This window comes from Rattus norvegicus, chromosome 2 (genome assembly GCF_036323735.1).
Source record: "Rattus norvegicus strain BN/NHsdMcwi chromosome 2, GRCr8, whole genome shotgun sequence".
Classification (NCBI taxonomy): Eukaryota; Metazoa; Chordata; class Mammalia; order Rodentia; family Muridae; genus Rattus; species Rattus norvegicus.
Window position 1 is genome coordinate 168,454,762 of NC_086020.1, and position 17,387 is coordinate 168,472,148.

The 17,387-nt window shown below is 38.1% G+C and overlaps 1 protein-coding gene across 3 annotated transcripts in view; it reads right to left on the minus strand.

The window, feature by feature from the left end:
* The window catches only part of Glrb (glycine receptor, beta), a 72,879-nt gene that overhangs the window by 22,026 nt on the left and 33,466 nt on the right, over positions 1–17,387 (minus strand). For all 3 annotated transcript variants that reach the window (NM_053296.2, XM_063281359.1, XM_063281360.1), the window contains 2 exons: positions 14,358–14,464; positions 12,752–12,819 (listed from right to left, as the gene is read on the minus strand). In NM_053296.2, coding sequence (NP_445748.1) covers positions 12,752–12,819; positions 14,358–14,464 — 175 coding nt within the window. The remainder of the gene's footprint in view (positions 1–12,751; positions 12,820–14,357; positions 14,465–17,387) is intronic.

The following is a 17,387-nucleotide window of genomic DNA, read 5'->3' on the forward strand; positions in this document are numbered from 1 at the left end:
AGTTTTAAAGAAAGACAGTAAGCTTTGAACAGGAGGAGAGCAAGATCCTTAAGGCACCTTGACCTGAAATGGGCAGGTAGATGGAGTTCAAATGCAGGTGGTTGGAAGAACACCTTAAAACACAGAAGAGCCTCAGAAAATTCCAACCTGACTCTCAGAACTAGATAAGTCACAGAGAAGAACCTAAGAGGCTAATACAAGGGTAAAAAATCCCATGGCATCTGTGGTAGCGGAAAAGAGGAAAGACCAATGGAAAAGAAACAAAGAGATTCAGAAGCACCACCAACACGGGTCCTTCACTGAGCGGGCACGTGCTCAGACAAAGATCTTGAGGTCTCTATACCTCCTAAGTGGCAGAAAAATCTATCAACACCTTATCAAAGGAAAGGCAAAAGGTGGCTTTACAAAGACCCTCGCTGCTTCCACAGCTAGGTGGCTGCAAGGAGAAAACATCCCTCCCTAATTGCCTGATCCACCATGGAGAATCAGGGACTACTCTGAATACATTTATCTGAAATGGAAATAAAACTGAGTCAGAATGGTGCAGAATTTTACCCAGTAGAAATCTCATTGGAGCCCCAAACTGGAGTGCGGCTCGTCAGCTCTCTATAAGGAAAGGAACAATAGCCCAGTGCTTAAATGTGAGAGCATCAAGGGCATGGAACTTCTAGTTATACCAACCACTGCCTACCCCATGACCTGAACTCTCTAGGTAAAGCACAAATAAAATAAAGACCAATACAGGAACTGTCACATCACAAAGCTGCCGCTCTTACAGGATGACGCCAATCCAAAGAAATGAAACTAAAATAAAAATAACATTTAAATAGGATCCTCATTTCTGCCCTGGGGAGTGACCAGAGTCAGTTTGCATGTGCCAGTCAAGTGACATTATACAGACAGTGTGCATCAATGACTGTGCAAGGGCCAGAAACTCAGCACCTATGATCAGACAGGTAACCACACAGTCTATACCTATCAATCAAGTGACTTCGTAACAAAGAGTCTGCAACTGTGCCCAGGCAAGAACCCCACCTGGACACAGAGGTATAACTACAGAGACAAACTCTGCTTAACCTCAGAACTCCAGGTCAGGGGAACAAACACCTCAACATTCAACCAGATACAGTGAACCTGGTAGAAGAAAAAGTGGGAAATAGCTTTGAAAACTTTGGCACAGGAGCCAACTTTCTGAACAAAACATCAGTAGAGCAGGCACTAAGATTAAGATTAAATATTAATAAATGTGACTTCATGAAACTGAAAAACTTCTGGAAGGCAAGGGATGCCGTCAATTGGATAAAGCAGCAGCCTGAATAATGGGAAAAGATTTTTTTTTACCAACTCCACATCTGATAGAAGACTAATATCCAAAATATATAAAGAACTCAGAAAACTAGATACCAAAAATTAACAATAACAATTTAAAATGGGGTACAGACCTAAACAGAGAATACTCAATAAAGGAAAAATCAAACTGCTGAAAAACACTTAAAGAAATACTCAACATCCTTACTCATCAAGGAAATACACATCAAAATTAGAAATTCCACCTTACACTTGTCAGAATGGCTAAGACCATGTTGGTGAGGATGTGGAGCAAGAGGAATACTCCTCAGTTACTGGTAGGAGCACAAACTTTTATAGCTGCTTTGGAAATAATTATTGCAGATCCTCAAAAAAGTTGGGAAGTAAACTACCTCAAGACCCAGAGATATAATTTCTGGTCATACACACAAAGGACACTCCATCCTACCACAAGGACACTCACTCTACTATGTTCATTGCAGATTTATATCCTGAAACTGGACCCATATATCCCTCAGCAGAAAATAAAGATAAAGAAAATGTAATACAATGCACCAGGGAATATTACTCAGCTGTTAAAAATGACATTATAAAATGCACTGGCAAATGGATGGAACTATTAAAAAACTCATCCTGAACTGGGTAACCCAAACTCAAAAGATAAAAACAGTATGTATAAGTGGGTATTAGAAAATGAAAACTAAGCTACAATCCATAGACCCAGAGAGGTTTGGAAAAGGGAGGGTTCTAGGAGGAACATGCGAATCTCCCTGGAAGGAAGAATTAGAATAGATTTTACTGGGAAACTTGGGGCAGGTGGGGACAGATGTGGGAGAGGTCAGGTCTTTGGGAATGGGCTTGAGTGAGATAGTGCAATGGGACAAGGTTTGAATTAGGGAGCATTTGAGGGGATATTGTATCAACCTAGTTCCTTGGAAAGTTTCTGTAATCTTACAAAGGTGATCCTAATGAATATTCCTAGTAATAGGGATGTGGAGCCTCAGCTAGTCATTTCTTGGCCAGTCAAGGCTTCTAGTTGGAGGACTAGATTACATTCAAATGAGTTATTGGCCAAAGTGTTCCCCTGGAAATTCTCAAACAACACAGGCTGTGGCTAAGATAAAGAGTTGCTTTCCACCAACCAAGAATAGTGCCCCATTGTCAAGGGCAACACATACACAATTCACTGAACATAGAAAAGTCAAGCTGGTGCCTACATAAAGACTTCACTAATATCTTCTAGTCTCTTTGGTCCAGGAAAGTACTCTGAAGGCTTCTGAAAAGAAACATGGACACCAAACCAGCCACAAAACCTTTGACCTACAATCTGTCCTGCCTAAAATATGCTAGGACAATAGTGGCACAGAACTTGTTGAAGTAACCAACCAATGTCTGATTTGGCCTAAGGTCCACTCGAGGAACCCATACCAAACACTACTTGGGTAACAAAGAACCAGAGATGAGCTAGCCTAGATACCTAAGGTAAAACCAAACTGACTAGTCTTTTTAAAAAATCAATAGGATGATGTCTAATGATAATCTGCAATAGTCATAGGTCATTGTCTTATTCAGGCATCATCAGAGAGGCAGCAGCAGATGGGAATAGAGGAAGAGAACCTCAGCCAGACATTACAGGGAAAGGGAGTTTAAATGGAAGGTCTTCCTCAAACCCTTCTCCCGCAGAGTTCAGGGAATCCTGGGCAAGAAGAGGCAGAAAGATTGTAAGAGCCAGAAGATGGGATGGAAGGCACCAGAAGAACAAAGCCTTCTGAATCAATTCAGCAAGATTCATACGAGCACACAGAGACTGAAGCAGCAAGCATAGGACCATCATGGGTCTGCACCAGGTCCTCTGATTTAATATAGCTATTGGATCCATATTTTCATGGAACTCCTGATTGTAAGAATGAGTGGGTCTCTAGCTCTATTACGTGCTCTTAGGACTCTTTACCTCCTGTTGGGTTGTCATGTCAAACTTCAATATGACAGTTTTTGCTTCATCTTATTATATTTTATTTTGCCATGTTTGGTTATCTTTTAGAAACCTGATCTTTTGTAATAAAAGGCAGACAGGAAATGGATCTCAAGGGAAGGGAGTTGGGAAGGAACTGGGAAAAGTAGAAGGAAGAGAAACTCTGTAATCAGAATATATTGTATGAGAAAAGAGTCTATTTTCAATAAAAGGAAAAAGTGAAAGCAAATGACATTAATTTTATAGATGGTTTTGTCCTGCCATCTTTGGTCTCTCTCCTTTTTTCTTTTGATATTTTTTAAATTTTTCTTTTGATAATTTTTAATTTTGTCTGGGAGCTCTGGTTGATTGGTATCGTTCTTATGGGGTTGCAAGCCCCTTCAGCTCCTTCAGTCCTTTCTCTAATTCCTCCATTGGGGAACCCAGTTCAGTGGTTTGCTGCGAGCATCTGCCTCTGTATTTGTCATGCTTTAGGAGAGTCTCTCAGGAGACGGCTATATCAGGCTCCTGTCAGCATGCACTGACTGTTCTCTCTCCTTTTACTAGTAGGCTTTCCCACTGATCACCAGAGAATAAAAATCAGAATGTTGAAGAAGAAAGGCTGAAAGGAGGAGTGGTAAAGTTAGGAATGGGATGAATACAGTTAAAACATGTGATGTATTTGAATAAAAAAACACATAAAATGAAGATACACCAGAAAGAAAATACATCACTCTAATTGATAAGACTATGGCATCACAGACCTGTAAATGCAAAGGTCCTGATTCATATCTCCACTTTATATTTTAAACACTGACCATGAGCTAGCTTCTTAGTCTTCTAAACTGAGTATAGGAGTATACTTCAGAAAGTTTTCTTGTATCCAGTGTAACTAATAGAGCACGTGCTCGACCTTGTTCCCCAGTCAACATTCTATAACAGCACCTTAACCTCTAAGTAACAAGTGACAACACTCTGTTAACCTGTTTTTGGTACCTCTCTGCATCCTTTCCTGAAGATCCACTAGGGTAAAGCACAGTATACTACATTAACTTCAGATTGCTTTGATTATCCGTTTTAGTGTGTGTATAAGTGGGTAGGTGTTAGTGTGGATGAATATGTGGTTGTGGATGTGTACAGGTAGAAATCAAATGTCAGCCATTAGTGTCAATCCTTAGAGCCATCATCCTGTTAGCATTTTTGTTTTGTTTATTGATACTGTTTCCCATAGGCTTGAGCTCATCCAGTAGACAGGAGTTACTGACTAGTAAGCCCAGGGATTCACCATCTCTACCTCCCCATGCTTGGATTACGAATGCATGCAATTATGCCCAGCTTTTTAAAACCTGGATTTTGTAAGTCAAACTCGGGGACTGATGCTTCCATGGCAAGCACTTTAACAACTGAATTATCCACAGCCTACTTTCTTATATTTAACAGGTATCCATGGAAATAATATTCCAGGGCACAACTCTTCCAACTGGAGGTCCTTGACTTCATTGTCTCAATCTATCTCTCACTGATTACTCTTATGGTTTATTGTTTTATTTTGAAAAAGCTTCAAAGCTACTTTTCTATCAGTGGGATAATTACTTATTACTGGATTTCAGCATGAACTGCAACAAAATCATACATCTTCTAAATGTTTTATTAAAATTAAGAGTTTGGTTCAACACTCATTAAAAGATAAGAACTTATCAGTTAGTAACCTTTGGTTAATGTTTAATGTGAAACTCCAAATAATTACTAGTTATTGACATTTCAAATGCTCTCTATTAAGACAGCTATCTTTGAAATCCATTATTTTTCTTTCTAATTGCTCAATCTACAATAATTATAGTGCTGTTGCTTATTTTGTGTTAAACAAATTTCCATCAGAAACAGGCCACTTTATCCATGAAGAATGACTTAATTGTTTATTAAGCACTTGGTGACAAATTCTACTCATTGTTCATTCAAAATAACTCTTTATTAGTCATTATTTGGGAAATGGATGTTCTCCAAATTTTCAGTACCAATTAAAACTCAAATTAAACTGTTTCTCCAAAGCAATAAAACATTTCACAATGAGACACTATAGCCAGTTATGTTCCATTAATGGTATTTTAATAGTGAGAATTATTTATCATTTTTTCACAAACTCATTAGCCAAACCTCTGTGATTCACTTTTACCTGCTTCTCATATAAGCAACTGTTAACTTATTTGTTCTCTTTATATTGGAATAAAGAATAAAATTAGTATGCAAGGAAATAAAATGACCAAGTCTTGTAGCATCTGGCATCATTGTAATTAATTTTCTGTCAATGATTGCTTAGAAAATGGCCCAAAATGATGCCAAAGATAGTCTTTTGCCAGACTAGAAGTTTCCCATGAGAGTTGTTGGGTTAAGAAAATGCTAATTCGAAGTTCTTTGTTCATATTTTAATGATTTTTCTCAAAGATGTCACTTTTTAAAGTTCTTACTGAGTTCTTTTGAACATTATTTTATTGTTGTTTATATTTTTCAGATCTATGCCATTTTCCCATTTATATTACAAGCTCTTCACTAAGGACTATTGACATCAGACTGTAAATCCCATGAAGCTAACATTTTAATCCACTCCTATTGTAAGATCAAGATACTTCATGCAATTTCTAGTGATAGAAATATAGAAGAAAGAACCACAAAGGGGGAGAGGGATGGACAGAGGAGGGAAAGGGGATGAGGGTGAGGAGAAAGGAGAACATGATCTGGTATTGGTTGGGGGAAAAGGACTGAAGACCTGAGGGCCAGCAGAAAGAATGGAAACAGGTTACCTCGAGAGGAAGGGGGTTAGGGGGATGCTCTAGAATTTCAGGACTCAAAGTGGGGGAACCCTAGATGAAATGCTCTACATTGGGGAGAGGGAACTTATTGAACCCACCTACAGAAGAAAGACAGGGCATCAAGTGAGAGGTAGGACTGCTATCTCACAGTCAAAGCTCTGAGTCATAATTCTTCCTGTCTAAAATAAATTCAGGGATGGAAATGGAGAAGAACCTGAGGAAAAGAAGGTCCAGCAACAGGCCCAAAGTGGGATCCAGCTCAAGGGGAGGCCCCAAGACCTGACACTGTTACTGAGACTATGAAGCCTTCACAAAAAGCACCTATCATGACTCCCAACAAAGACCCAACAAGCAGCTGAAAGAGTCAGATTCAGGTACGTGCACTCAATCAATGAACAGAAGCTGCTGACCCCTCTGGTTGAATTAGGGAAAAGCTGGAGGAAGCTAAGGAGGAGGGCGACCCTGTAGGACGACCATCAGTCTCAATTAATCTGGACCCCTGAGATTTCTCAGACACTGGATCACCAACCAGGCAACATATAGCAGCTGAGATGAGGCCCCCATGTCATACACCTTAGAGGACTTCCAGGTCTGGGTCCAGTCAGAGAAGATGTACCTAACCCTCAAGAGACTGGAGGCCTCAGAAAGTTTAGAGGTCTAATAGGTAGGTGGGGTGGGGACATCCTTGTGGAGACAGGGGAAGGGGAGTTGGGGGAGGAGGTATGGGATGTGCAAAAGTCAGGGAGGAGGTGGACCAGGAGGGGAATAAAATCTGGAGTGTAAAAATAAATAAAAAGTAATTTTAAAAAAGATGATGACTATCATGAAAATGAATCCTTACTGTGCAGCAATGCACTTCTATTACATAGTTGGCTGACAGATGGGTATGTGAATATATGTATGATATACATATGCATGTATGTGTTATATACATGTATATAAATAGGTTTAATATATGCATATATATGATTTATAGGTATATGTATGATGTATATGTATGTGTATATGGTGTGCATATGCATGTGTATATATATGTATATGTGTGTGTGTGTGTGTGTGTGTGTGTGTGTGTGTGTGTATCTCTGAAGGGTTTCTCAACACACATATGTAGCATGGACTCTCAATAAAAATAAGGAACCTGCAAGAAAAAAAAAGAAATGTATAGACCACACTTCTGAGCGTGGAAGTCAGATGAAGAGCTGTTCCTCAAAGCACCCTCTTGATTTGTCCTATTCACAAGGTGGAATGGGAAAACAAGCTCCCTCTGGTTCTCCTCACAGGGTTTGAATTACAACATCAAGGACTCTGTCTTCAGTCCCTTTCAGTCATTGCATTGGTGTTTAGTTTACGTATAGGAGCTAGCTCTGGAAGGAACAGAAGGGCAGGAGGATAGCAAGCAGGACTTCCAGGATTGCATGTTCAGAAAATGTTCAATATATGTCTATTAAATACAGAAGAGAAGTGATGGAGTCTGTGAGAGTGCGAAAGGGTCTAACATTTAACGTGTTTCAAGATTCAAACCGAATTTTCTTTCTATGCCTTGATAATGATAATTTACTAGAAAGAGAAAAATCAAGCTTAAATTATTTTTCCCCTTCCAAATTACCATAGGTGCTATGACCTATGAAGTTTAATCACCTCTGCTCACTGATACAGTTGGGGGAAAAGAGGTATAAAAGAAAGTATCCATAAGAAACCAATTTTCTCTTTAAACAGTATTCTAAACGACTAACTTTGACAAAGAGATACAATAATTTTAAATATTGATTTTTAAATAGATCCCTTCCAACTTTTTCACAAATTTACTTTAAAGACAATAATTTAGGAATTATTCAGTAGAAATCAAGTGAGATGCTTAGTACATCTAGAGTCAGACACCATCAGATAAGCCTCTAGCAGGATTAGGAAGAGGTTTTATTTAAGTACATATTCCTCCAGCAGGATTGAGGCCTATGAAAGTATTATTTACAAATATTCAAGAGCCTATGTGTTAGTGTCCTATTTGCTGTCAAAGCAAAATAAAAATGTGGTTAATAAACATTGTAAGTTCAATATTTTATAGATTCGCACTTCAGACACCAAAATAACAAGGTAACAACATTGACACTCAAGCTTTCTGTCAATGGGGCTGGTGCCTTCCATAGAGTTGAGCAAATATTTCTTTTTCCTTTTAGCTTCTGGTAGCTCTCTGTATTTCTTAGGTCATGGCCCTACCTCAAGCCATTCCAATCCATCTTTCCTCTATTACAGCAATGATTAGTGTGTCTGAACTTCCTGTGCTTTTCCTACTACACCTCTCCCGTGGATAACTACAATGAACCTACCCACTCCCCTTCCTGAGATCCTGAGTTAATAGTGTCATCTCCCTTCCCATGAATACCACCATATCCTTTCCTGTGATTAGGACATGGGCAGCACTGTAGACAAATAACCAGTGCATCATAGGAGAAAACCTTGAAGATTAAGGACATGAAAAGAGAAGAGGATCTGGAGATATGGTTCTGAAGGCAAGGCCCTTTCTGCTGAGCATGATGACCTGAACTCAATCTGTAGAAGTCACGTGGTCAAAGTCAGGAACCATTACCCCCCAACGTCCTCTGGCCTCCTAAGGCATGTTGTAGTGCGCGCGCGCGCGCACACACACACACACACACACACACAGAGAGAGAGAGAGAGAGAGAATTATTTTTTTAAAGAATATAAAAAATATTTCATCACTTCCAATTTTATACCCAAGACAAAAAATAATTTAGATGAGAAGTAAAGGAAAAATTCAACAAGTATATCTAAGATTTCAAATAAATATGTTGGAAGCCAATAAAAAAAAAATAGAAAGAATAGTACAATGCAATGGATTTTTAAAGGATGGATTTTAAAATAGATTTTAAATCTATACATACAAGGAAAGATAAAATCATTTTAAAATAACAAAGATGAGCAATTGGAAGGAATTAGAAATAAGCTCTTTAAGCCGATCCCAAACATGATTTTCCTTTTCTTGACAAGCACAGCTGTGTTGCCCAGAATGATTTGAAGTCTATTATTAAAACAACCAACAGGCACGCAGCAGAATGGCATAGAAATCCAGACAGGATCATGAATTGTAGCATAGCAATAATTCAATATAATTACAAAGCATGCCTAAAGAAAGAAAATCGATTGTATAAACAGACTTTTATTTCCATGAAGGAGCTCTTGTATGTTTCTGGTGAGACGACGTGCTCATGTGTGGACTATTACAATCAACTGTGTTGCCCAATTTTCCACAGTGAGTAATGGTTCTCTTTTCATTTAAGAAAACCTACTGTCTTAAGTAAACGGTAGGGAACACATGGAAAAGTCAACAAATATTAAAAGTGTGGCTGTAGAGCATATGTTCCCTAGACACTCTTCTCATTGCTTCGAGAACTCTTATTTGCCACAGCTCAGAAACTGCTGAAGAAAATAGAATCACCACTCCTAGCAATTTCATATTGGGGCGGTAATTATTATTTGATAATTTGTGTGATGTTGTGATTCCTGTGAGCAAGTATCACCGGTGGCACTGATAACGACACCCCATAACAGCAGGTAGCAGAATGCAAACAAACCACATGGACACTGGAAGCAGGGACAACTGAGGCGGGCACAGGTTCGCAGGGATAAGAAACAACCTGCAGACGACTGATACAGTTGCTGTGCTTCCTCCACTCCACAGCTAGGGTTTGCAAATGAATCGGGTTGACTTTTAACGTAGGCAAAAGCAGCGGGAATCAAAGTAAAGAGATGAATAAGCCGGGAGGACACCTCTCTCCTCCCCTCCCCCACAACGCTAGGAGACCTTGGCAAAGGCTGCCATGTCAATTTCATGCACTGGAGGAAAGAGTTGCCCCTCTCCTTTCAGAAGTTGCTCTACATCTGTCTACCACCTGACTAGTGGCTATTACTGTCCAATCCAGCCCTCAGCTCCGTGCCTTGCATTGAGATTTGAATAAGCAACTGCCTGTCTATCCTGGAAAAGCCTAAAATGGAGTGGACATGCTGGTCTTCCAAGACGTTAAGATTTGTTTTGTTTTGGCAGTTCCTCACAGGAAGATTCTTGTCCATTGATTAAGAAAACCACAAGTGCACATGGAAGCTGTCGTGCCTTCTTTAGTGCCTTGAGATGTTATAGCCTTTTAGGAAATCATGCTGACCTTTAGGATGCTTGCAAAAGCACTGTCCCTCTGTAGTGTAGTCTTTCCTGTTTGTAAGGTGGGCATGACAGGCTCAAGTTCAAGTGTATTGGTGACAACTGGGATAATCAACATCACACTGTCATGAAGATGTAACCAGCTTGCTGACAGAGCTGATCTTTCTGCTTTCCCAACATCTTGCTTGGGGGAAAGTTTTGTTTTTATTAGAGTGCTTTTAACAAGTAGTCTGTGACACTATCATTCCTGCCCACATACAAGCATGCTCCTGAACAACTCCAGACTCAGTTCTATCTTTCTGGTCACTATTTATAACAAGTAAGGTACAACTGCTCTGTCCAGATCCATTTTTTCCAAAAGACGTGTGTGTGTGTGTGTGTGTGTGTGTGTGTGTGTGTGTGTGTGTGTGTGTGTGTTTGTGCACATGCATGCGTTTCTATTAAGCAACAAAATTTAGCAGATCTCCACGATGAGTCTATAAAATATGGCATCCTCAAAAGACATCCTCTGAAATTCTGTAGGTACTTAAGAAGCACCACTTAACATTGACAGAGTAGAACAATCTACCTGAAAAATGAGGTTCAGAGCCAAACATTTGTGTTATGTCACCTGCTGAATGACAGCACACTAAAAAAAATCAATAAAAAAAAATAAAAAGATCAGCTACTGAGCTGCTCCGGACATTATGGACATGTTCGTGGAGATGACAAACACAAAATCAGGAGATTTCCAAGAGAAGGAGGACTCTGGAGAGCAGTGTTTTAGGATCAGCTCAAGGACTGCTAAGGAAGAAATCTAGTAAGATATAGGACAGACTGCAGAGACAACGCAGACCAAACAGATCCCTCAAAATTTCACCTCCAAGAAACACCTCCTATTCTTGTGAAAGGAAGGGCTCACGTAGATAAAACATACTTAAATTAATAAGCACTATGTCTTTCTCCTAAGTGGCAAATGACAGTATATTTCAGAGGAGTGTTTTGGTGACCTATAATGTATGTCTATGCCATTTAACTATCAATGACTATCAACTGCTTGGGAGCTTAAACATTCTGAATTATGTACTTCTACTCCAATAAATCCATCACAATTGTTACTCTAAGTATCAGAAAGTAAGCACAACACCTAGTTGTTTTTATTAATAGCTCTGAAGCTAAAAACAAAGAAGAAGCTACTTTAGATCACCCTTTCTGTGTTCTGAGATATTCTGTGTTCTGAGATATTCTGTGTTCTGAGATATTCTGTGTTCTGGAATATTCTGTGTTCTGAGATATTCTGTGTTCTGAGATATTCTGTGTTCTGAGATATTCTGTGTTCTGAGATAGTCTGTGTTCTGAGATATTCTGTGTTCTGAGATATTCTGTGTTCTGGGATATTCTGTGTTCTGGGATATTCTGTATTCTGAGATATTCTGGGAGATTATAAGATACTTCAGCAGTTCTACTGTCATTACAACTAAACTCTCAAGCATCACTGAATAAAAGTAAGTCACAAAATATAATGAAAATACAACACAATGAAAACTTTTTTTCTCCCACTTAAGTATTATTTCAGTATTTGGTTTATGAACAAAGGAAGACAGCACAAGCTCCTCTGAAACCATGGCCACACAACAGCCTTTGTTAAAGTCCTCTTTAAGAGGCCCGTGGGGGTGTTGGTTACATTACTCATTGTTGAGAGAATCTGAAGAAAACACATTTCTGTTTTCTTCAAGATCACAGGCACTGCTCCCTCTTTGTCTTTCTGTGTGCCTGTTCCACTACCAGGAATTTCAGGTCTGCTTTACGAAGTAAATTCTCCCTTGTGGTCATTCCAGTTCTCTCAGAATGAACAGAAGAGAGAGAAAAAAGACTCTTCCCGGAAACTTAAAACATCATCCGAAAATTTATAAATCTAAAGACTAAAAGGAGAAAATGTTTTCCAAGAGTTTCAGTAACTTCATATAGACTGGTGAATGAATCAACAGAGTTCATTTTTTGAATGGCTTCTTGAGGGCTAGGAGATGGTTCACTCTCTAAAGTGTTCAACACGAAAGCAAAGATGTTAACTTCAGATGCTTAAAAACCCACAAAAAAGCCAGACCACAGTGGTCCATATCTATAATCACAGGGGGCTGGAGAGGTGAAGGTGGAAAAATCCCAGGGCTCACTGGTCAGCCAGTCTAGCTGGATCACACATACACACACACACACACACACACACACACACACACACACACACACACACACACAGAGTGTTTTGAGACCTAAGTCCTTTCTCCAGATGGAATGTGCAGTTTTTCAGGGTGAATGCATATTTCCTAAGCCTAAATGTTCCAAGGCTGAATTTGAATTGTAAAATTACACAGGTGTTGAAAAGCTCTGGTTTAACACAACCTGGGAAACTATAATTTTCCATGCTACATTGTGTGCATTTCTCTACACAGGCACTCACTGGTTTTCAGTCTTTATGGTTTACACTGGTTTACTCTGTCTGAAAGTTTAGGAATCATAAATATGAAATTATCATCTTACCATTGTTGTCTCTTGAATAGATCCAAAACTATTAATAAAAATGTTGACTACTACATCAACAGGAATGCCTATGGAAAAAAATAAGGATAGATTTAGCAGCTGCAAAAATCGTGGTCAGAATTGTTATAATAGAATGTACATATTTAACTTCTATATTTTTAAATGTACATTTAGATGCAAAAATCTTTTTTTCTTAATATAACATGGTCACAATTGCTGTTGATTTCATTTTCCGAGTAAAAATCCTAATAGAAATAAAACTTAACTTCGGTTATATTCAGCTGTGTACATTATTAAGAAATATTTCTGTTTTAAGTTGTATAAACTCTGGAATATATGTTTTAATTGCCAACTGCATAATTTAATGGGTCTACTCACTAAAGTATTCTGTAAAATTCACTTTTAAACTAGTTTAATTTTTTGCTATTTCTAACCATTTCAAATCTTTAAATTGACTGCTATGCCAGTATTCAATGGACTTTACTGATAATTATTATATTATTTCATGAAAACACAAAGCTAATCAGACTTATAATAGAGCCATTATAACGATTTCTGTCTGACCTCTTGGAAAATAACTTGAAAGTTCATGGAGTGAGAACTGAGGTATAATGTTGCAATTTTCTTTCTTTTCTGACTCATTGTGCCTATCAAAGGGAACATGTGAATTTCGCCTTTAGCCTCCTAAGCACTGCTGATGAGAAACAGGTGTGAATCAATGCATGCTAGGCATGTGACAAACCAGACTGTGACTGGGGCTGCTGTGGAGAGGGACTGAATAGGCTCTGGTAATGAACAAAATCCCTGTTTTTTACAACATCGCTGTAGAACCCTTAGTTGACTAGAAGCAGCTGCAAGACCCCTGCCCCCCTTTTTTTCTCTGCAAAGGCAGAAAAAGTATCGAGCCTTATAATGCTAATCTTGTGTACATTAATGTCTGTCCTTTCCCAACAATAACAATCACAGTCTTCCAGAGAACAATAACGCAATCTGGCCATAAAGGTTTTTATTTTAACCATGGCTTTACTTTTCCTTAAAACTTGTGTCCAGTGGGACTATTTTGCTGACATAATGACTTTTGTTCTGGAACATTTTTATGCAGAAAATTAACAAGTTTTTAAAACAAGTTGGCCATCTATCTTCAGCAAAATAACATAGAGTATCTTTATAAATATGAAATACTAATAACAGAGAGAATTTATATACATTTGAAACTGTTCATTTTCTCTGAGTAAATGGTTGGTCTACGAATTATTAACTGTTATGTCTATTACTGAATACCACATCAATGTCCAGAGCCTAACCTTTAAATCACTAAGACTAGGGACACATACTTCTTAGAAAATCGATCTCAGAGGTCAGCCTATTAATTCACAGAATATTCCTTTCCACTTTTTTTCAACTGGTAACTATGTAACACTATTAGAATTAATATTTTTCTTAATAACAAAAAATGTATTTTAAACATTAAATATCTCTTTCCCTAAGCACATTGCAGGACAGTTAAATGTTAACTTGAAATCATATCCTTTTGCACATTAGAAATACAGCATTATATAGGTATGAAGCCTGGGGAGAATTTGTGGGGAGCAAAGGGACAACAAACCTTTGAAGTTTGGTCTTATCCTGGGATCATAACTGACCAGCAGCCTGTTCAAGATATTGCTGGTGGAGTTGGGGGGCACACGGGCAAGGTCCTCGGCCGACTGTTGACTAAAGGAGAAAAGACAGAGAAGCCAGTAAGTATGGAAAAATAACACTCAACAGAAAACAGTCATTTCCCTCAGTAGCACTGGCTTGGCTCCCTTAGGACAAATATACAATTCCACAAAGATTTTTCCAAGTAGAAGTAAATAAAGAGTTGCAAATAGTGTCAGAACCAGGGCCATTTGCTTACCTAAATAAATAAATAAATAAATAAATAAATAAATAAATAAGTATATCTTAGGAGTTTACTAACTGCATGAAGCAGTATTGTAGAAGCATTGTCCAGGTTTCCTCATTTCAATTAAAGTAGGCAGATATTTAACGTGTCCTCAAGTAACACAATCTACATAATGCACACAAGTCAGTGAGAGAGCAAAGAACAGGTTTGGTTGACTGGTAGGTTGGTTGGTTGGTTTTGTTTGATTTGTTTGTTGAACAATTTGTATTATTAACTTGTCTAAGCAAAGGAAAATCTATGTGTTGTGAGATAATGTGTCCAGAGAGACAGTTAAGGATCCATAGACAATCGGATTATATATAAAATGTTATTCTCAAGAAACAATAACATTCTCCCTTCAAAATTAAATAGTGGCTGCTCAGGAGAGACAGGAGTTAAGCGTCGTCCTGCCACCAGCAGACCAATGACACAAACAAATCACCAACAAAAAACTCATTACATATTTTCTGTATATATTTGTTATAAGCCCTTTATTTAGAAGAGAGTAGGCTACCATGTTTTTGTCTTTTGCTGTTAGCTAATTATTAACTGCATGCCAGTTTCCTCTTATTTCTGAATAATGAGTCAGGACAACATTGACAGGTTAACAGCACATTTTATAAATGTTATGTTGTTTCTGTTTGTTCTGTTGTACCACCCATGAAGTTTTATCAGACAATCATTTCACACCAATAACAAACAGATAAAACACACATGAGAACAGCCCCCATGACAATCCCAAGAAAGATTAAAAGGAGACAACATCTGGTATTATCTAATATGTACTGATGTTGTGATAAATGACATTAATTTCTGTGAAGCAAACTATGATGCAAGTGGCTTGATTTTTGATCACAACTCAAATACCTCCTGGTCATCTCTGACACAAGGAGGCCACTGAAGGAGAAACAAGATAGCACAAGTCTATGAAAGAGCTAAAATTGTAAAATAAAACTGTAGCTATGAATTGCTACAGAGAATCCTTTCAGCCAGAAATCATTCTGAGTGTAACATATTAAACAACAGATGAAAACCAATTAATTAAATTTCCCAACGCGCAGGAGATTGCATAGATTTCTTTTCAATTGCTTCTCATGGCATATCGACTGCAATACCACACCTCCCGGGATCTTAGCATGGGTAATGAGGTTTGCTATTTCTCTGCAGGTAAAATTGTAACCTCCTTAGAGCCAGTTGTCATCCCTTATCACAAGATCAGACACTCTAAAGAGAATGAGGAGATGAGGATAAATTGGATATTAGGATGCAAATTAGTGTTCAATCCTATCTATCGATTTTCTCATTCAAGGAAGGAAAATAGAATTAATTATGAGATATACTTTTATTGAATCAATTAAGGACTGCTATTATTATGTCTCTTGATATGAAATCTTTTACAATTACATTCTTCCAAAGAGAAAAGGCTATAAAGACAATTTCATCTAACTGTAGTTTGGAACTTTCAGGATATACTGTATTTTCTTCAAAATAGACTGTGTTTATCAAACTGTGCCCTTCCTCTGTCCACTGAGACAAAATCAGCCTCATACATTCAACACTGTAACTCCTTTTTCTAATTGTGCCTTTGTAAACCTCATTTACTTTAAAAATTACCTTAACTTTCATCTTGTTTCTAAAAATTTGCCTCAACCATGCAATCACATTCCAGGCAATACAAGCTAATAAATGAATCATTTGATGACAATTTTGTAGCTTTTCTTCAAATCTATTTAGAGAGTAAGAACTAGATTCAAACCAGAAGCCATGATTACCAAGGGAGCGCTAGCTTCTAACCTGGAGTTATCCCCGTACTAACATTAAAGGCACAAAGGACTCAATACTTTCCATCTGCCCACACTGGCTCAGGACAGTTCTGCAGCATGGACTTGGTAGGGGAGAACTGACCTGCATATCCATTTCAGCCTTTCAATTGATAAGCATACTGTTACTTGATTAAACAGAAAAGCTATTTATCTAAGCAGAAAACTATATTTCAATTGAGGGGGGGCAAAAAATTGTTGATGAATTGGGAAATTTGATGGGTAAGCAAACTTGGCAGTTTATCAGCAGCTCCAGAAAATAATAATGATGATAATAATGGAAACATTAGGGTGGTGTATAAATAAATACTTAAAACCTAAAGCTTGACTCATCTACTGGTTGACTTCTCAGCCCTTGGGAAAGCCAGCATGGTGTAAGTGAAATATTATCTACCTTCTCATTACCACTGTCAAAACTAAAGGACAACATTTAACTTTAATATTGTACATGCTCAGATTTTGAATTACAGAATCAAGGGAAGCTTCTTTCTATAAAACATACCAAAGTTCCCAATGAATCCTGGCAAGGATGTTAGTTTTATAGATAAGTAAATAAATAGCCCAAACCAGGCACTGTGGCTCACAATCCTAGCACTTCGGAGACAGAAGTGGCAGGATCTGAATTTGAAGCCAGCGTGAGGACAAAAGTTCTAAGTCAGGTTAGGTTATAGATCCTATTCTCAACAAATAACAAAGAAAGAAAGAAACAAAAAACAATGAAGACTAGTCACTTGGCACCTACCCCTGTTACTTTCTTTGTAAGAGACACAGAAACAGAGCCAGGAAAAATAACTTCCCAATATCAGGTTACAGTTTTGTAACCTTGTTTTGTAAGGAGAAGGCAAGAGGAACCTCCTTAACATGCCGACTGAAGGAAGCTGGAAATGATGTC